The sequence below is a fragment of the Schistocerca gregaria genome, chromosome 2 (assembly GCF_023897955.1).
Source record: "Schistocerca gregaria isolate iqSchGreg1 chromosome 2, iqSchGreg1.2, whole genome shotgun sequence".
In the NCBI taxonomy this organism is placed as follows: domain Eukaryota; kingdom Metazoa; phylum Arthropoda; class Insecta; order Orthoptera; family Acrididae; genus Schistocerca; species Schistocerca gregaria.
Window position 1 is genome coordinate 990,469,417 of NC_064921.1, and position 22,260 is coordinate 990,491,676.

General features: G+C 44.6%; 1 protein-coding gene across 1 annotated transcript in view; it reads right to left on the reverse strand.

The window, feature by feature from the left end:
• LOC126335490 (protein big brother) overlaps positions 1–21,783 on the reverse strand; it is a 215,149-nt gene extending 193,366 nt beyond the window's left edge. The window contains exon 1 of the mRNA XM_049998820.1: positions 21,539–21,783. Coding sequence (XP_049854777.1) covers positions 21,539–21,715 — 177 coding nt within the window. The 5' untranslated portion in view covers positions 21,716–21,783. The remainder of the gene's footprint in view (positions 1–21,538) is intronic.
• Positions 21,784–22,260: the final 477 nt, after the last annotated feature.

The window sequence follows — 22,260 nt, forward strand, 5'->3', positions numbered from 1 at the left end:
CGCCTATATGCCAAGCAGAGGACAGCCAAATCAGATGACACTTGTTCCTGTGGATTTTCGTAGCCATGAGAGGGGCCCATTAGATGATGGTATCCACTAGTGTAGCTGGTAACAGTGTATATATGTGCACCTAATTCCGGAGAATAAAAATTCCGAACACTCAACAGCAATCCTTCAGGTAGCTTATACAGCATTGATCTTGCTCCTAATGCTAGCTGCATTTCCGAAAAGCATTTAGGTCAGTAAACACCAACGCTTACTCTCAGAAGTACGATAGTACGAGGCTACAAGGGAAATTTGTGAACGGTATGAAGATTTCTTGGTACGGAGAACGCAGCATTTAATCTTAGATGCAGGGTCATCTACAGGTGTAGACGAAACTCAGACTTTGCACAGATGATACAATTCTCTGCCATTCAATATTTTCTGAAACAAGTTGCAGAAATAGTGAGTCAGGTGTTTTGGTGTAATAATTGGCAACTTTCTTTAAATGTTCCGAATTGTGAAACTGTGCACTTCACAAAACGAAAAAACCTAATATCCTACGATTACAATGTCTGACTCGCGATTGGGATTATTTGCCTCATACAAAATACCTGGGTGTAATAATTAGTGGGGATATAAAATGGGACGATCATCTAGTTGTTAAAGCAGGTGGCAGACTTCGGTTCTTTGGTCGGACACTAAGAAAATGTAGGCTGCAAAGGAGATAGCTTACAATACACCCACACGACCCATCCTACAATATTGCTCAGGTGTTTGGGACACATACTAAATAGAGCTAACATGGGATGTTGAACATTACACGAGAGGGTGGCACGAACGGTCATAGGTTAGCTTGACACATGAAAGAGCGAAGCGGAGATGTTTAAGTAACTGAACTGGCAGACGCAAATTATACCGTGGAAACCTACTTACAAAGCTCCAAGAACCAGCTTTAAGTGACAACACTACGAATGTATTGCAACACTCTACGCATCACTCTCGCGGATCGCGAAGACAATATCAGACAAATTACAGCGCTCACAGAAGCGTTTAAACAGCCATTCTTCCCGTACTTCATATCACAGTGCGATGGGAAGAACCCCCATTAGCTTGTGCAATGGAAAGCACACCCTTTCATCTACTTCACAGTAGTTTGCAGAATGTAGATGTAGATATCTTAATTACACCACACGCTAATAATCATCCTTGCCAGTTCAGTTGTCATTTAAGCTCGATCTACCTTCCGTCCTAAATACTGCGTTTTTTCCGAGTCATTCCGCACATGCTGTACAGCAAAGAGGGTGAATGTAGGCCCTCCACCACGAAAGCAGTTGCAGTGTTTAGCTGTACTCAGGTGTACGGCCACTAATTGCTTCAGTAAGGAGCTAGTATCGAGCATGAGACTCGGCCGGGCGCTACTGTGAAGTGCAGTGAGCTCTCGGGTTTCTCACGGGTGCAAGGCAGGTGTCTGGGGAGAGCGTTACGGAGCGTGACGGCCTGTGCGGGCGCGTCCACAGCCGAGCGATCGCCCTCGCTGTTATAATAGCCGACCGTTTAAACGCCTGCTTCCTGCCTTGCCTCCTGCGGTCCGGTCCACCATCTCACCGCTTGTGAGAAACTCGTCAGCTTTGGGTACAGGCTCTCCGCTCAGGCATCCGTTCCACGTGCGGAGCGCCAGTCGGTTACACCGGCGTGGTGACAGACCACCTGTGCGTTTCGATAAGAATGGCTGTCTCCTATCTCTTTCGGACTTTCGTGTTTCAGACGTCACCATGAAATAGAGAGGAACTGAATTACTTTTTGTACGTGCTGTTTAGAGCTTTAATACATTGTATGAAATAAATTTTTGTGTGTGTATTTCATCGCAGGTGTAATTTATTCTTTTTCTTATTCTACTAATTTTGAGAATGAACATGACTCATTATACATCGAAAAAACGTCTAGTAAATGAGAGCTCTAAAGCGAATACCTTAAGGGGGGTAGGACGTCAAACGGGACGATTTGGAGCAGGAGACACCACAGGAGTTTTTAATTTCCACTGTCTATACTTTTAAAAATACATTCATAAAACTTTGTCAGAATGACCAGAAAGGATTCAAGATTTACACGTTTAGTGGTGGATGTTCAAAAATACAAGAAAATAATTTATTTTTTACGTTTGTATTTCACCTTTTTTCACTTACATTGGCTGCATTTGTTGCTATAGGTACACTTTTCTTCATAAGTAAGGGAGATTCTTCGATGAATTTTGCACAGCATACATACCATACGTACAGGTGTATGAAACTCTAGAATTTTCCAAATCTATTAAAAACTGTGCTAAAAATTGAGATAATTAACTATAAAATTTGAGTTTTCTCTAAACATGAAGTTTAAACTGTAACACCACATTCATTTTTCATAAATAAAATAATTTCTAGAGTTTCATACACCTGTAAGTATGGTTTGTATGCTGTACAAAATTCATCGAAGAATCTCTCTTACTTATGAAGAAACATGTAACTATAGCAACAAATGCAGCCAATAGAAGTGAAATAAATGAATTTTCTCATGTAAAAAAATATTTTGTTATTTTTTTTTTTTTTGAACTTCCATTGCTATGATTGTGAACCCTTAATCCTTCCTGGTCATGCTGACAAAGTTTTATGAATTTATTCGTAAAAGTATAGACAGTGGAAATTAATATGTCCTGTGGTGTCTCTCCTGCTCCAAGACGGCTCGTTTGACGTCCTACCCCCCCCCCCCCCCCCCCCCGCCCCTTAACAGATATGAGCACTAGTTCTTCGATAGAATGAAACAGATGCCTTCTACTGCAAGATCTTTGCTTTTCAGATCTGGGGAGGAGGTAGCATGGACTAGAATAAGAAAAAAATGTCGCTTAAACATCGGCTGGAAAACGCATACCTTAAGAGCTGTGAGCACTTGTTCAGTAGAAGCGATGTGCTTCACACTAACAAAGATCAAGGAGTGTTCATAAGTGTTAATGTAAACATTTTAGACTCTATGTTTACTCGACATGTCTCTCTTGTTTTGGTCAATACTTCGTCCTCCTAAAATATGGAAAGCAAAGACCTTGCAGTAGAGGAAATGTCTCAGGAGAACAAAAACTTCTTGGCAGAGATCGCTATAAAACTTCATTATCGATAACAGGTTTCGGTAAAAATAAGTTACAATCTTCAGGACTGTAATAAAATTACAAGAAAGCTTTTACAGCGATCTCCGCTAAGAAGTTGTTGTTCTCCTAAGTAAACACTACAGATCGCCCCTTTGAGCTCAGCATGAATAAACTAATAGAAGAGGTATATTTTATAGTATGGAAGATGAACAACGGTTCATACCTCTTAAGCTATGCATTTTAGAATGAATTTGTGCTTGGCCGTTTTTACTTATTTCTGTATAAGGAACCTGTCCCTAAAATTTGTGCTTTAAGGGACACGCTGTATAAAATATATTCTGCGCAACGTAATTAAAGGATAACTTTTTCGAAACCGCATAACTGCCTCCCACTGCAACGCACAAGTTTGAAATTTGGTTAAAAGGTGCCTGCAACCTTCCACTGTAAAAGTGCGAAAGCATGGAGCCCTGGGACGCCACTTCCAACAGCAAGGTGTCGACACTTACTAAAAAAAAGGCCACAGCTCAGTAGTTCATGTGAGCTGTAAGGCAGGTTAATGATGTCACACTGGCACCACATTTTATCACAGTTCCGCTGACATCCACTGTGGAAGCGTCACACGATTGGAAGGTCGTCACAGTCCCTCTTGCCCACATTCCACATCTTCTTTTTACGTTTCAGTACCGCGACACTCTGCGTTGAAATCAAACGCGACTTTCTTATGAGTGGCCGAGGAAAAAATTTCAGACATACCGTCACTCACAGTCGACACGAAAAGGCCTCAGGGGATGACAGTGGGCATCAATGAAACCACCCCTTTCCTTGGGACGTTGATTCCCGCACATTTCGCGTTCGAAAATGACAGTTGGCTGTGCAGTGAGCAACAGGAAGATATTCTTGACTCCCTTTGTCACTGATGACACCCTCGCATGTTTCAACCCTTCTCTAAGGACATTGGAGGCCTGCATCCCCATTGAACGTCATCGCACCCCTTTCGAGTGCAGCACCACCACAATTTTCGCTGTCTTGTGCGTGTTGAAACCTCTAGAGACCGTTCAAACCTATTCGACGAAATCTGAAAGTGATCCGAAGCATCGAAGGGTACTCTAGCTTTTTCAGCCCTCCTGTGGCGTGATCACGCGGGAGTGTAACATTAACATGTGCGCCAATAAGACGGTAAAATGTCCCTCTAAGACCCCGAGTTTGGCAACATCCTCGGTGCCACCCACGCAACTGTCTTGAGCACGTTACAACAAGGGAGTACCTGTCTGGAACTTAGACACCAACTCATCCTTGCGGCTACCCTAGCGCCTGAAGGTAGGCGAACCGCACCAAGCCTGTGTCGAAGGGGTTGTCAAACCCTCAGGCACTAGAGCCGTCGCGAGCCTGATTTCGTCTCGAAACTTCGGAAGGTTACAGAGGCTACAGAGGGTAGCTAACCCTCTGACCGAACACTCTGAGCTACCATGTCGGCAACTGACAGAGTTACCCAAGCACGATTCACTACCTGTCCTCGCAGCTTTTTTTTTCTGCCAGTACCTCGTCCACACACAGTTTTAATCTGCCAGGAAGTTTCATACCAGCGCACTCACCGCTGCACAGTGCAACTTTCATTCTGACCCGTTCTTCAAAGAAACTGACTTTGCGTCTGAGGGGAGATCTGAGTTCGCCAGTGTCACAAGTGTCGTTCCGTGAATATAACGGGCAGTAGATATGATAGGTCGAGTGGCTGTGCGCACTTTGTGTTTCTTTGCTATCGGTACAGAAGATGCGTAGCGCGCGATACGAGACGAGCGGCAGGAAATGCCTGTGCGCTGAGTGCGTGTGTATCGCACGCTGGTCCGCCGCTCGCCTTCTGCGTCGCATGACGCATCGCACCGCTGCACGGCTCCGCCAGCAAGGCTCGCACGAGCGCGGCAAGCAGCTACTACTCCCCCATCTAGCAGTTGTTGGCTTTACGCCCTCTTCTACATGCCCGCTTAGAAACTCTTTAGATGTGCAGAGGACGCCAGGTAGATAACTCAACCATAAATCTCTGTTTGCTAATAAGCCGCTTTCATGCTACAGGAACAAGCGTAGGGAAAAAAAAACCACATGTGTTCTACCTTCCTCGCCTCTGCTGCGTGAAACAAGGATAAGACACTACTGGCCATTAAAATTGCTACACCAAGAAGAAATGCAGATGATAAACGGGTATTCATTGGACAGATATATTATACTAGAACTGACATGTGATTACATTTTCACGCAATTTGGGTGCATAGATCCTGAGAAATCTGTACCCAGAACAACCACCTCTGGCCGTAATAACGGCCTTGATACGCCTGGGCATTGAGTCAAACAGAGCTTGGATGGCGTGTACAGGTACAGCTGCCCATGCAGATTCAACACAATATCACAGTTCATCAAGAGTAGTAACTGGCGTATTGTGACGACCCAGTTGCTCGACCACCATTGACCAGACGTTTTAGATTGCTCAGAGATCTGGAGAATGTGCTGGCCAGGGCAACAGTAGAACATTTTCTGTTTCAAGAAATGCCCGTACTGGACCTGCAACATGCGGTCGTGCATTATCCAGCTGAAATGCAGGGTTTCGCAGGGATCGAATGAAGGGTAGAGCCACGGGTCGTAACACATCTGAAATGTAACGTCCACTGTTCAGAGTGCCGTCAATGCGAACAAGAGGTGACCGAGACGTTTTACCAATGGCACCCTATAACTACACTTCTGGTGATACGCCAGTTTGGCGATGACGAATACACGCTTCCGATGTGCGTTCACCGCAATGTCGCCAAACACGGATGCGATCATCATGATGCTGTAAATGGAACGTGAATTCTTCCGGAAAAATGACGTTTTGCCATTCGTGCAGCCAGGTTCGTCGTTGAGTACACCATCGCAGGCGCTCCTGTCTGTGATTCAGCGTCAAGGGTAACCGCAGCCATGATCTACGAGCTGATAGTCCATGCTGCTGCAAACGTCGTCGAACTGTTCGTGCAGATGGTTGCTGTCTTGCAAACGTCCCCATCTGTTGACTCAGGGATCGAGACGTGGCTGCACGTCCGTTACAGCCATGCGGATAAGATGCCTGTCATCTGGACTGCTAGTGATACCAGGCCGTTGGGATCCAGACGGGCGAGGTGGCCCAGCGGTTCTAGTCGCTACAGTCTGGAACCGCGCTACCCTACGGTCGCAGGTTCGAATCCTGCCTCGGGCATGGATGTGTGTGATATCCTTACGTTAGTTAGGTTTAAGTAGTTCTAAGTTCTAGGGGACTGATGACCTTAGAAGTTAAGTTCCATAGTGCTCAGAACCATTTTTGAGATTCAGCACGGCGTTCCGTATTACCCTCCTGAACCCACCGATTCCATATTCTGCTGACAGTCATTGGATCTCGACCAACGCGAGCAGCAACGTCGCTATACGATAAACCGCAATCGCGATAGGCTACAATCCAACCTTACACGATGCATCACAACAAAGTTTCACCAGGCAACGCCTGTCAACTGCTGTTTGTGAATGAGAAATCGGTTGGAAACTTTCCTCATGTCAGCACGTTATAGGTGTCGCCACCGGTGCCAACCTTGTGTGAATGCTGTGAAAAGCTAATCATTTGCATATCAGAGCATCTTTGTCCTGTCTGTAAAATTTCGGCCGGCCGCGGTGGTCTTGCGGTTCTGGCGCTGCAGTCTGGAACCATGGGGCTGCTACGGTCGCAGGTTCGAATCCTGCCTCGGGCATGGGTGTGTGTGATGTCCTTAGGTTAGTTAGGTTTAATTAGTTCTAAGTTCTAGGGGACTTATGACCTAAGATGTTGAGTCCCATAGTGCTCAGAGCCATTTGAACCATTTTTTGTAAAATTTCGCTTCTGTAGCGCGTTATCTTCGTGGAGTAGCAATTTTAATGGCCAGTAGTGTAGTTTATGAAGTATTGGTAACCATATAATCCATGCGATAAGAGCACCCAGTGACAGTAACTAGTTTAATAGCTCCGTGACCACCAGTCAAAACGAGATACTGGATGTGACATGTGGCATTCTACATTACATTTTGCATTATTTAGTTGGTTACAAATGTAGCAATTACTACAGGAAGAAAAATCGTCCTTCCTCCCAGCAGACACATCAAAATGAAACACGTTGCATTGGATGATAACTACTATCTATTGTAATTTGTTAATGGAAATCCGCTTTCGCAAAACAGCATTACTGTAATTTCTATTATGTCCCATGTTTTTACGCGTTTCTGTCATACTCTTTGGCCTCTCTCTGTACTCGTAAAATTATATTTTCAGAAATACTTAGCACTGGAAAAAGTCGCATTACTGTAAATTTCTTTGCCACATACCGAGCTTTTACGAGCATTTCTAAAGTAGGTTGATTAGACATTCAGAGTCTGCTCTACTTCTGATTCTCATTACATTTTTCTCACACAGGGATTCAATGCTTCCTTAGCAAGATATGTCATCGCTGACTTTAATATTTTGTCTGTCTTCAGCAACTGTAGTATTATATAATGAAATAATAAGCAGCCAGTTGCATATAAGAAATTTAATTTCTTGGTCGGTTTCGGGCAGTTAGTGCCCTCCTTTAGTAGGCTGTACAGGAAAATACAGGCCTTCTCCCTTCTGAAGAAAGGCAGTTAGTGCCCTTCACCAAACAAGAAATTATATTTCTTATATGCAGCTGGTTGCTTATTATTTAATTATACAACGGTGACTTGTTGATAGTGAGACATCAGAAGAAGTTAGGTCGGTATATTTCTCATAACCAGACTTATGCGCCAATACCCTAGATTATATTCCATACTTGTCCACACCGTGTCGTGGTGCGATGGCAAATGTGTGTTTCTTTAACTTTTGGTTTGGAGTAGACTATGAGTCGGCAAGAGGTTTTATCCTAGCCCTTCTATCGTCGGCGTAGACACATGACATTACACTAAGCTACAACGCACGCGACACAGTTAGCTGCTCGAAACAGTTAAGATATACTAGACACAAACAAGTAGCGGAAGACGCGTGGACAAGAAGCTTGCAACAGACTGCGAGCTGTACGAATAACTGCCTCCGCTGATCAACTTACGTACTCTAACTACACGACTGTAATTCGGAACTACAACCTTTTTGTATTCGCTCCGAGAATAAAATATTGAGTGCTACAAAACAAATTGTTGAAATTAGAGGGTGTTTCACAACTCTTCGACGGTTTCAGTATGGAATAACGTACAAACTAATCACGAAACCAAACTGGACATTTTAAGAAGGTACAACATTTATTTAAGTTTACTTATGAATAGTACATGGGACAGTTGATTATTCATGGCAACACAATACTCGAGGCGTTTCACCCAGTTCTTGAACACATCATGCGTAACTGTTGGAGGAATTTTGCAAATTTCTTCGTGAATTCGATCTTTTAACTGTTGCAAGCTTCTCGGCTGGTCGGAGTACGATCTCGCCTTCAAGTAATCCCAGTAGTAAAAGTCTGGCACAGTTAAATCAGACGAGCGTGACGGCCGTTCGGCACAATTTGTACGGATGATAACGCAGATTACACCGGATTATCCGACGAGTGAACGCCGGCGACATGTTTAGCGTTTGAGCAAGTTTTCGTAACGAGTGACGAGGGATTACCTGTAAACTGCTATGCTCACGTTCGATGTTCTCGGGAATTCGGACAGTTTTTCGAGGTCCGGTTGCCTTTCGATTCGATGCATTGGCAGTTGCACAGATGTTTCTCACCCAGTTCAATATTGTTCCACGAACAAGAATTGGATTCGCGGCTGAATCTTGAAATGGCGCACGACAGATTTGCAGTAGCGAAAATAGCACTCCATCGCGAACGCACGATATTGCCTTGACCAGTGCGACATGACTACTGACATGTGGATGAGATGAAACTTGACTCTCCGTGCTACTAATAGATGGCGCCACCGTCGCTGTATCTTTTTTCTTAGCATGCGTTATTCAAATTTGAAATCCTGCAGTCGTCGAGAAATACTCTGTATTACGCCCCAGACGTCGATCTAATCCTTAAAATGTGTGTCTTCAGAATCAACAGACTACCCTAACGCCCCTGATCTACATTCGTGCGGGCAGAAGCAGAAACTACTCAGAAGTACTGCAAGCTCATCGCGTTCAATCATGGGGCAGACTATCACGTTGCCTCAGTACATCATTGTTGCGCTCTTTCACACATTCTTATAGTCGTAAGGAAGAAATTTTGTATGGCGCTTTTGCCGTCCGACTCGAAACATTAGTATTAATGACACACACAAAATCGATTACTTAAATAATTTCGTACTTGATAGTGATAGTGAAGGACTACTACCGCCCGCAATACACGAATGTTAGCCAGGCATTTTCCGCTCCCATTTTACTGCCACTTTCGCCGCTCAAAGCATTGTGCCTATCAGTTTTCAATTAGGCAATTTTCCTGGCCGCATAAGTTTCGTAGCATGCCGCTGGCCCTAATTAAGATTAAAAACAGATTTTCGACATGCTTAGTGACAAAACGGAGATCTCTATATATTTATCGAATATCAGTTAGCAGTACTAATTTATTCTTAGAGTTAAGACTTCCTTTTATTTTATATTGTTCACTACTATGTACTTTTGGCTGTGTCCCCAGACTCAACTGAAAATTATAACCAGTTTTACGAACATGCTACAGCCAGCCTACTTGTACGGGGAACACAATTTTAGAAGCAGAACGCTGTTGGCCGGTACCATGTGTGATAATGTCACCTGTTTCTTGTAGAGACTAATACAATGTCCTTTTGAAGACTCAAAAAGCACTGCAGGGAAAATTGGGATAGGTATCAAATTTATAAGCTAGTTATTAAGAGCCAGAGAGAGAATGCCTTGAGGATTGGGCGAACAAGCCTATATGCATATGTCAAAATCTGGGAGGCTGAAGCAGATAATGTGATATTAACGGTCGGGAGAGAAGTCTTGATCACATACCCCCTGGATACTGCCATCTAACGGCGCACCTTTCAGAGCATGAAGCTGTAGTTGGTTCAACGACCAAATCCAACAGGAAAGTAGCTGCACATAGAATGTAACTTGACGAATTTTAAGGATCTATTCGAGCAACCACTTACGTTTTAGTGTAACAGATCAGAAGAGGCAACAAATGTTTACTACCCATGGCACCTTCATGGAAGACATCAATCAACAAGATAGCGATAAATTTCTTTAGTAGTGGCTAAATGAATATACTAGACAAACAAGTAGGGATAGATGTGAACTAGAGGCTTGCAACGTGCGATGACTCACAAATAACTCCCACTGATAAACAACTTGCGTATTCGCAATTAAACGATTGTAATCTGGAACGTATTATGTATTGAGTAAATGGAAAGAAGTTCAAGGCCAAGAAGAGTCCACCGTGGAGTAGCCTGGAGCGAAATATTAGTGGGAGGAGCTCCCATTAGATGCGGGTTTATGACAGTACTTAGGAGCCCATAACCAAACGCCATCATCCATGCAGTGTTCCCTTAGCTGCAACTTAACTGGCACTTACCGCAAACGTGTCTCGTTGTTTTCACACCTAACGAGGTTAATTGCTCATTTAATATGAGGTTAAGATCTCAAGTACGAAATACATTTAAAAATGTGTTCAGAGAAAGCCTGCACTCTTCCTGCCGCTATGTATCGTCCATCAGGTTTGATTAACAGTCTCGAATGCGCATTTCGTTCTGACAAGTATTCAACGAAATTTTTTGGAGTACAATGTCGAAACTGCGAAGTACGAAAGGAATTTCCATAGCGATGATTGCGCAGCGCTATCTAACCAGGAACAGTTACTCTGGCTGTCGTAAGCTTAGGAGAAAGTTCATAAAGTACGGCTCGTTACCTCCAGGCGCTGTGGTAATTGCGGTTTTTTCCTTATTTTCTCGTTTAAAATATAGTAGCGTCCTTTCGGGAAATTATGCGGTCATTACAAGCGCCTGAAGCGTCACAGTAATTACACGTGCAGAATTTGTAGCACAGTTAATAGAAGTGGAAAGTGTTATAGATAAACAGCCGTCCCTTTTCGTAGGGTGCATCTACACGGACAGTAACTGTTTTGAAATTTAACTTGAGAAGTATTACGACTCAGAGTTCAAGGTCGTCACTTGTCAGCTGATAAATGACTCGACAGTGGTGGACTCTTTGATTTACTGATAAGTGATATGGAAGGAAAATGCGAACTAAGCTTCTGCATTACATTGATGTCATCTTCAGGCCCCACTCGTCACAGTCGTAAAATCGCTATAGATGGAAGGAGCCATAAAACCGGGTCCGTGAATCTATCGTCCTGCAACAGTTCTAGGTAGCCACCAAGTGGGGCCTGAAGATGGGATCAATGTAATGCCGAAACTCGTAGCACATTAAAGTTCATAAAATAAATTTCTACCATACATACGGCTGTTGGTAAATTATTGCATCAAGAAGTTCATACCAGGCGTCGTCCCACGATCCATAATAGATCAACAAAGACGATATTAGGAAGTATTCCATGCATTTTGTCACCTCCGTGTATGGTTTACGCTGTTTCGGAGAGAAGCGGAGAGATACCGGGGGACTGACTCTTTTGCTCTGCCGTCAGAAATGTCTAGAGAGCTGCATCAGTAAAAGGATTGCCCGCAAAAAGCGAGTAGACTGATTCGAGATCTGGTGCGCCACAGTTTTGGCCCTCGCGTCTAGTAAAAATTTTAAGGATATTCGCCACTAAAATAAAAGACGCTGCGACATTGGAGAATCCATGTCGTTATATGGGAAATGCGAGGCCGCGGTCCGCAGCCAGACGGGGTCAGGTTGCTTGCGGTCTAACGGCTACTCCCAGGTGCGCTGCCGCAGCCAGCCTCGCTGCTCCCACATCCGCTTCCTCGTTTCGCCGGAGACTTCTCGTTCTGGCCACCTGCTCCAGTCAGCCTCTCAGTAGGAAGGAAAGGGAGATTAGAGTTTAACGTCCCGTCAACAGCACGTCATGAGAGACGGAGCACAAGCTCGGATTACGGAAGGATAGAGACGGAAATCGGCCGCGCCCTTTTTGAAGGAACCATTCCGGCATTTGCCAAGAGCGATTTAGCCGGGCGGGGATTTGAGCCATTGCCGTCCCGAATACGAGTCCAGCGTGCTGCCATTGCGCCATTTCGCTCCGCCTGTACTCTAGTCTTACGTCTACGTACATACTCCGCAAGACAACAAATGGTGCATGGTGGAGGGTATCTTGTACTTACCTTTTCTGTTCCACTCTCAAAAAAGGCAAGGGAAAAAAATAAGTTCGAATGTGTGTGAATACCTAAGGGACTACACTGTTGAGGTCATCGGGCCCTAGACTTACACACTAGTTACACTAACTTAAACCAACTTATGCTAAGAACAAAACACACACACACACACAAACCCAAGCCCGAGACGGGACTCGAACCTCCAGCGGCAGGGGCCGCACAATCCGTGACATGGCGTTTCTAACCACATGGCGCAACGGAAAAGCGACTGTGCCATATTTTTTTTTTTAAATGCTGTGCTTCTCGAATGTACGTTGGCTGCAGTAGAATCGTTCTGCAGTGATCATCATCATCATCATTTGTGAGAGTGAGTAGACTGGATAGTGCAAAGAAAATGGACTGTGTAAAATTTGGGATTTTGTACGGGTGCTAATGACGGCGTTGTTCAGCGCCCCATCATCATCATGAAGGCACTGACCGATGTGTCTCAGTGATACAAATGTATTGACAGTTGTGGTGACTACTTTTGAAATAATAAACAGTTCCATTAGCTTATTCCATCTGTCTCGTTCTTGTTTGATTGCTTCTCATGACGGTGTTCGTTTTTGCGTTCTGGTCTGGCTGATCCGTTTACGAACTTCGTGTAACGCAATGGTTAGCTACTAACCACCGATGGGCTGGAGTACTTACGATAACGCACCGCACCGCTTTCTGAAAGTACACTTCCGTACATTTCCATAATCATATATGGCGATGAGTAGGTTTGTTCGTACCGGTCCCCATTCCGCTTCTGATCAATGAAGATATAGGAGCACTCGCTTTGAGCCATCTCTTTTCTCACCCCCTTTTTTCCCTTTACATAATGTTCGAAACCACCCAAATAAGTTATGGCTCCTAATTTGATTTACATCTACATCTACATACATACTCTGCAATCCACCATAGGTGCGTGGCGGAGGGCACCTCGTACCACAACTAGCATCTTCTCTCCCTGTTCCACTCCCAAACAGAACGAGGGAAAAATGACTGCCTATATGCCTCTGTACGAGCCCTAATCTCTCTTATCTTATCTTTGAGGTCTTCCCGCGAAATGTATGTTGGCGGCAGTAAAATTGTACTCCAGTCAGCCTCAAATGCTGGTTCTCTAAATTTCCCCAGTAGCGATTCACGAAAAGAACACCTCCTTTCCTCTAGAGACTCCCACCCGAGTTCCTGAAGCATTTCCGTAACACACGCGTGATGATCAAACCTACCAGTAACAAATCTAGCAGCCCGCCTCTGAATTGCTTCTATGTCCTCCCTCAAACGGACCAGATAGGGGTTCCAAACGCTCGAGCAGTACTCAAGAATAGGTCGTGTTAGTGTTTTATAAGTGGTCTCCTTTACAGACGAACCACATCCTCCCAAAATTCTACCAATGAACCGAAGACGACTATCCGCCTTCCCCAAAACTGTCATTACATGCTTGTCCCACTTCATATCGCTCTGCAATGTTAGACGCAAATATTTAAGCGACGTGACTGTGTCAAGCGCTACACTGTTAATGGAGAATTCAAACATTACAGGATTCTTTTTCCTATTCATCAGCATTAATTTACATTTATCTATATTTAGAGTTAGCTGCCATTCTTTACACCAATCACAAATCCTGTCCAAGTCATCTTGTATCCTCCTACAGTCACCCAACGACGACACCACAGCATCATCAGCAAACAGCCGCACATTGCCATCCACCCTATCGAAAAGGTCATTTATGTAGATAGAAAACAACAGCGGACCTACCACACTTCCTTGGGGCACTCCAGATGATTCCCTCACCTCCGATGAACACTCACCATCGATGACAACGTAGTGGGTTCTATTACTTAAGAAGTCTTCGAGCCATTCACATACTTGGGAACCAATCCCATATGCTCGTACCTTAGTTAGGAGTCTGCAGTGGGGCACCGAGTCAAACGCTTTCCCGAAGTCAAGGAATATGGCATCCGTCTGATACCCTTCATCCACTTTAGCTTCGAAATCGTTTTATTTTATGTATATGCCATGTTTATGCTGCTTCTGACACGAATAAATAAACAGGTTAGCAGAGACAAGAGAGGCTTTTTTTTTCGTGATACTCTAAGAAATTTCGTGTGAACGCGTTGAGTTCGTTACGGTGAGAAAGCGACGCCAGGGCTGGAATCGGGCACGGTTGTCAGTGGTGGGCTCGCACTGCGGCCAAGCAGCGCCCGCACGACGTGGCGTCGCCGCAGCTGCCTGCGCTTATCGGCCAGCAAGCAGCTTCCCGGAAGCTCGCCGAGCACTGGGTAGCGCAGCCAATGTAAGCCGCGCCGTTCTCCGCGAGCGCGCCCCTAACTCCGATCGCTGTGCTGGTGGGTGCCGCGGTATTGCTATCGCTTCCGATACCTGAAGCAGAGTACGCGAAACAACTTGCCCCCCTTCTAACAGCCGTGTACAGCAAGGTCTCTATAGGAACGGAAGGTTCCAAATAATTGGAAAAGAGCACAGGTAGTCCCAGTCTTCAAGAAGTGTCGTCGAGCACATGCGCAAAATTATAGACCTATATCTCTGACGTTGATGTGTTGTAGAATTTTAGAACATGTTTTTTGCTCGAGTATCATGTCATTTTTGGAAATCCAGAATCTACTCTGTAGGAATCGACATGGCTTCCGGAAACAGCGATCGTCTGAGGTCCAACTCGCTTTATTTGTTCATGAGACCTAGAAAATATTAGATACAGGCTCCTAGGTAGATGCTACTTTAATTGACTTCCGGAGAGCGTTCAATACAGTTCCGCACTGTCGCCTGATAAACGAAGTAAGAGCCTACGGAGTATCAGAGGAGCTGTGTGGCTGCATTGAAGACTTTTTATCAAACAGAACACAGCATGTTGTTCTCGATGGAGAGACGTCTGCAGACGTTAAAGTAACCTCTGGCGTGCCACAGGGGAGTGTTATGGGACCATTGCTTTTCACAATATATATAAATGACCTAGTAGATAGTGTCGGAAGTTCCATGCGGCTTTTCGCGGATGATGCTGTATTATACAGAGAAGTTGCACAGAGAAGTTGCAGCATTAGAAAATTGTAGCGAAATGCAGGAAGATCTGCAGCGGATAGGCACTTGGCGCAGGGAGTGGCAACTGACCCTTCACGTAGACAAATGCAATGTATTGCAAATACATAGAAAGAAGGATTCTTTAGTGTATGATTATATGATAGCGGAACAAACACTGGTAGCAGTTACTTCTATAAAATATCTGGGAGTATGCGTGCGGAACTATTTGAAGTGGAATGACTGTATAAAAATAATTGTTGGTAAGGCGGGTACCAGGCTGAGATTCATTGGGAGAGTCCTTAGAAAATGTCGTCCATCAACAAAGGAGGTGACTTACAAAACACTCGTTCGACCTATACTTGAGTATTGCTCATCAGTGTCGGATCCGTACTAGGTCGGGTTGACGGAAGAGATAGAGAAGATCCAAAGAAGAGCGGCGCATTTCGTCACAGGGTTATTTGCTAAGCGTGATAGCGTTACGGGGATGTTTAGCAAACTCAAGTGGCAGACTCTGCAAGAGAGGCGCTCTGCATCGCGGTGTAGCTTGCTCGCCAGGTTTCGAGAGGGTGCGTTTCTGGATGAGGTATCGAATATATTGTTTCTCCCTACTTATACCTCACGAGGAGATCACGAATGTAAAATTACAGATATGAGCGCGCACGGAGGCTTTCCGGCAGTCGTTCTTCCCGCGAACCATACGTGAGTGGAACAGGAAAGGGAGGTAATGACAGTGTCACGTAAAGTGCCCTCCGCCACACACCGTTGGGTGGCTTGTGGAATATACATGTAGATGTAGATGAAGCCTCTCCGATGTCAGTGTTATGTCGAATGCCATTGCTCCACGGCTGACACAGAAAAAACACTTCTTTTGACTGGAGATTTTCTGTAGGCTACCTAGTTCACTGGACGATCATAACGCAAAATCTTTTAGAGTACAGATATCCATAAATTTTGTTGTTGTTGTGGTCTTCAGTCCTGAGACTGGCTTGATGCAGGTCTCCATGCTACTCTATCCTATGCAAGCTTCTTCATCTCCCACTACCTACTGTAGCCTACATCCTTCTGACTCTGCTTAGTGTTTTCATCTCTTGGTCTCCCTCTACGATTTTTACCCTCCACGCTGTCCTTCAATGCTAAATTGGTGATCCCTCAATGTCTCAGAACATGTCCTACCAACCGATCGCTTCTTCTGGTCAAGTTGTGCTACAAACTTCTCTTCCCCCAATCCGATTCAATAATTCCTCATTAGTTATGTGATCTACCCATCTAATCTTCAGCATTCTTCTGTAGCACCACATTTCGAAAGCTTCTATTCTCTTCTTGTCTAAACTATTTATCGTCTACGTTTCACTTCCATACAAGGCTACACTCCATACAAATACTTTCAGAAACGGCTTACTGACATTTAAATCTATACCCGATGTTAACAAATTTTTCTTCTTCAGAAACGCTTTCCTTGCCATTGCAAGTCTACATTTTATATCCTCTCTACTTCGACCATCATCAGTTATTTTCCTCCCCAAATAGCAAAACTCCTTTACTACTTTAAGTGTCTCATTTTCTAATTTAATTCCCTCAGCATCACCCGACTTAATTCGACTACATTCCATTATCCTCGTTTTGCCTTTGTTGGTTTTCATCTTATACCCTCCTTCCAAGACACTGTCCATTCCGTTCAGCTGCTCTTCCAGGTCCTTTGCTGTCTCTGACAGAATTACGATGTCATCGGATAACCTCAAAGTTTTTATTTCTTCTCCATGGATTTTAATACCTACACCAAATTTTTCTTTTGTTTCCTTTACTGCTTGCTCAATATACAGATTGAATAACATCGGGGATAGGCTACAACCCTGTCTCACTCCCTTCCCAACCACAGCTTCCCTTTCATGTACCTCGACTCTTATAACTGCCATCTGGTTTCTGTACAAATTGTAAATAGCCTTTTGCTCCCTGTATTTTACACCTGCCACCTTTAGAATTTGAAAGAGAGTATTCCAATCAACATTGTCAAAAGCTTTCTCTAAGTCTACAAACGTTGTTTTGCTTTTCCTTAATCTTTCTTCTAAGATAAGTCGCAAATCAGTATTCCCTCACGCGTTCCAACATTTCTACGGAATCCAGACTGATCTTCCCCGAGGTCGCGTTCTATCAGTTTTTCCGTTCGTCTGTAAAGAATTCGCGTTAGTATTTTGCACCCATGACTTATTAAACTGATAGTTCGGTAATTTTCACATCTGTCAACATCTGCTTTCATTGGGATTCGAATTATTGGTTCAAATGGCTCTGAGCACTATGGGACTCAACTGCTGTGGTCATCAGCCCCCTAGAACTTAGAACTACATAAACCTAATTAACCTAAGGACATCACACACATCCATACCCGAGGCAGGATTCGAACCTGCGACCGTAGCAGTCGCACGGTTCCGGACTGCTTGCCTAGAACCGCGAGAGCACCGCGGCCGGCTCGAATTATTATATTCTTCTTGAAGTCAGAGTGTATTTCGGCTGTCTCATACATCTTGTTCACCAGACGGTAGAGTTTTATCGGGACTGGCTCTCCCAAGGCTGTCAATAGTTCTAATGGAATGTTGTCTACTCCGGGGGCCTTGTTTCGACATAAATTTCGTAAGTATCGAATCTTGGCATTACTTATCTGTCGCACCGGAACCCACAGGTGGCGCTGGAATACACCATCATCCGAGACAAGCGTGGTTTTGACGGACTGTAATGAGTCTGTTCTGAGAGTCCCTACCGAGCAGATCGCGGGTGAGCGTGATCAGGAAGTCGTGCTCAGATGTATGGAAAGTAGACGAGAACGGTGATATTTGTGTGTTGACGGCAATTTTGTACTATATCATACAAAATACAACATTTTGTGTTAGTCGGAGCTTATCTACAGTGTGAGTTGGACGCGAGTGAGGGGTGCTCAGTGACCCATTCGTGGCGGGAAAAAATATTTGTAATCTTTGCTTTACTTGCACTCGTGTGAAATGGGAAAACGCATTATTTTACGGTGAAAGTATGGAAACTGAAAGCAATGGTTAACCCGAAAGGAGTTGTGAAATCGTGTGAATGCTACTGCGGTGTGAGTGAACGTTACGTATTGTAGAAGTGTTCTTTTTTCTAAACAAAAAATATAATAAGTTCAATGTGTAATACGAATTGTTTGGGATTTCAAGAAGTCTTTCCCGTCATTTTTATATGTATTGACAGCATCAGGTAATGTGGAGAAGTGAGAATAAAAATTTGTCAGGGCACATGTGACAGACATACTGTTACGGTTTCCATTACTGTGATATGTGTACCTTGGGATTAACACAACCCACCAATGCTGTAAAACAAATCAGAAGTCCGGTATCTTACTGAAAATACACCAGAATAAAGAATTCAATACTCAAAACCAGATTTAATCCAAAATGATAGTAGGGAGCCATATAGTCTTTCACACAGTTTTTCACATTGTAAAGTGTGAGCAAAGTACTTCGTGGATTCGACACTCACGTGTTATAGTACCACCCGAAATCTGCCCATAACAGTACATGACTGACTGTGATACTTAAGAACCGTTTTAGATGCTCACTTCACCAATTTCATGAAGCCCTTGTACAATACTCCAGCACGCAAACGGTCAATATCTCCCGCCAATGCATCCCAGGAGGGAATGCGAAGTTGAAAATCCAAAAACAAAGCTAAAAGGCGGGGAATATTCGTCACGTGCGGAACAAATCGTGTCAACAAAGTTCCTTTCCTGCTTCCGTAGCTGAGACCGATAACGTACGCTACTGTGGAAGCGTTCCACATATAGGTGGATGGTTCGACATATAGGTGGACGGTTCGAATCCTGGAGCCGTATTTGGAGGACAAGTGGTGGCATATAATGCATCATAATCAGAGTGCATGCCAGCGTCGTCCGTACAACGCAATATTTGTCCTCTAGGAGTGAAAACACATCCTTTGCTAAGTTCCACGTTGTCATTATCTTCAGTAACGAGCACAAGTATTTAGTCAGTCTTTCACGGGTTCTTTGTAGGGTTTGTGGACTGTGACAGCTAAGAGTCCTGTAAGTAGAGGAAAGCCGACAACAGCGTAATAAAAGATTCGATTCTGCATTCTCGGTCGGCCCTTAGATTCAATTCTGATATGTATGTGTGTACTACTTTCATACAGGAGTGCTGTATGTCTGTCGTCTCTATATCTTAACCTTTATTACCTCTTAATTTTCATTTATTGTAGACTCAAGCGCTAGCAAGCTTTACCTATTTCTGAAAAGTGATTCGAAAATGCCGTGTTCGGAAACTTTCCTCTAGTAAGTCATCTTACTCGCCACTTTTTCTAGTTTGTCTTTGATTCAAACGTCAGATACATTTTCCTGTTGCCCCGTCAGTAATTACTGTAATTAGGGCTAATAGTGGAAAGAACACAGAGAGATAGCTGTCCACGGAAGACGGCAGAATCGTAAGCCTGGTATCGACTGCCGAGTGTTAAGTATTGGTGGGCGTCAAACCTTTCCATCTCCGCACACGGCAGCAGTGCTCTGTCGATACGCAACCGCAGAAAGCTCGGGAACGCTCACTCACAAGCGCACATAAACTATGCAATCGTCAGTAATCTCAAAAATAACATTGTGTTCAGGAAGCAAGGAAATTTGTGTTTCTACCATTAATTTTGTTATTCTGTATGACATAACTTTCCTCCTCACGACGTTAACAGCGGTGAAACACTGGATGAGGCGCCACACTAACCAAGAGACTCGTGTCTTTCTGTATTATACGCTATTGATAAATTCTTCTGCAATAGCTGGAAGCGAAGGACAACTGTTTCTAGGACACATTGGATAGCTTGATAAGCAAGATGTCGAGCGTACGTCAGAGTTAATAAAAATAGCAGCACAACGTACAAAGCGAGAGCATGGAGGTAGCGAACATTGTAGGCTGCACTGTTTCTGTATTTTATTCCATTTTATCACTAACTAAATAGAAGTAGGCCACTGTAAGAGTAAACGAGGCTTAGCGCCACTAGAGACCACGATAGGTTTTATGTCAACGAAGCACACGCTTTTAAAATATCTTATTTAAATTTTATCACTGCTAGATGATAGTTAGCAATGATTATAATATGAATTACCAGCAAGAGCGTCATGCACTTCCATGAAATAGCCTGTCTGCTTCGCCACTTGACACCTTTCTAATTAGCACGTGTCTGAGATAACGAAAATCGAATCGGAGAGTTAGATTTCTTGAGAGGACTCAGGAAAGATGCAGTGCATCTGTATAGTAAAAAGCAGACAAATGCTAATGCGACCAATCCTATTGTTCGAGTGCTTGGAGGCATGACAATAGAAAAAAATGGCTCTGAGCACTATGGGACTTAATATCTGAGGTCATCAATCCCCTAGAACTTAGAACTACTTAAACCTAACAAACCTAAGGACATCACACACATCCATGCCCGAGGCAGGATTCGAACCTGCGACCGTAGCAGTCGCGCGGTTCCGGACTGAAGCGCCTAGAACCGCTCAGTCACCGCGGCCGGCCATGACAATAGACATTGACCGAATCCAGAGACTCTTCGCTCGGATTAACCACGCGGATATTAACAGAAATGCTCGGGGGATATAAATGTATATCCTAGGAAGAAAGATCACTTCTCACAAAAAAAAAAATCAGGCTGATTCTTGCAGACAAGATAAGAGCAACAAACCACGTTTTATAGTGCTTTTTCTTCACATAAATAGCGTCGTCACCGATTTCGAACCGACAGGCTGATCATCAGTCGGCTTGTTCACGTCAAGAAAAGTTTTTTTGCTGTAGTATGTCTCGTAAGGTCAATAAGACGACGGATGAACCTGTCGGTTCGAAGACGGTAACGGCGCTGTTTATGGAGATAAACAGCATTATGAGAATAGTTCGTTGCTGTTAACTTTTCTGCAAGAATCAACCTGTATTGCGTACGCAGCCACGGTCTCAAAATGTCAGTTTTCGACCAGCTTAATACGCGAATGGAGTAGGAAAGCAATAATAGCAGGATGTACACTGTAGAGGGTTGTTGACTACATGTGTAGATGTCGATTAGAGCGAAACAGAACAATTCTTTTGCCTCCTGGCCGCTTGTTTCTAACAGTAGGCGAGCCGCTGCCGGGCGTGGACGTGGCTGCGCCACTTACCTCACTCTCTCGACTGAGTCTCCTGAACAGCTCATCCGCCTCGAACTTCGCCTTCTGGTCCGGAACGACGCGCGGCATCTTGAAGATGAAGCGCGGCTTGGGCTGCTCGTAGAGTCCGATCGAGTCGAAGGGCAGCATGCCGGCGAGCGCAGCGCTCGGGTCGTTCATCGCGTGCATCTCGGCGGCTCGGCGGCTCTCACGGGCTACACACTCCCTGCCGATGCTCGCTCCCGCAGCCACGGGCCCACACTGGCGCGCCCGAGGCAGCGGAGGCCTCGTGCGCGCCCGCCGCGGCCCCGCCCACTTCCCCCCACCACCGCGCCTCGCTGGCCCCGCCCCTTGACGTCACAATATGGCGGTGCTCGCCGCCCGCGGTAGCGCACGCGCCGCCGGACGTATTTTTGTCTCCCTTTTTCTTTTTCTTTTTTCAGTGTTAACATCTGCAGGCGTGCCGGAGTGCTTGTAATCTGCCTCTGACTATCTCAAATCCGTTGCAGAGATCGCAGTAATGGTTACCCTGGTAGCAGAAAAAAAACTGGTTTTGAGCGGCTGTGTTCTCCCATCCCTGACGCACCCTCGTCGAAAGTACAGTGCGATAGTCGTCGTGAATACTGATTGCAGCGTAACTAAAAAGGGTACTCTGAAGCTATGCTTCTCTTTCTACTCTTGCGCACAGAAAATCTTTATTCCTAAAGCACGTATTCGTTTCTTTTTTAGCCCAG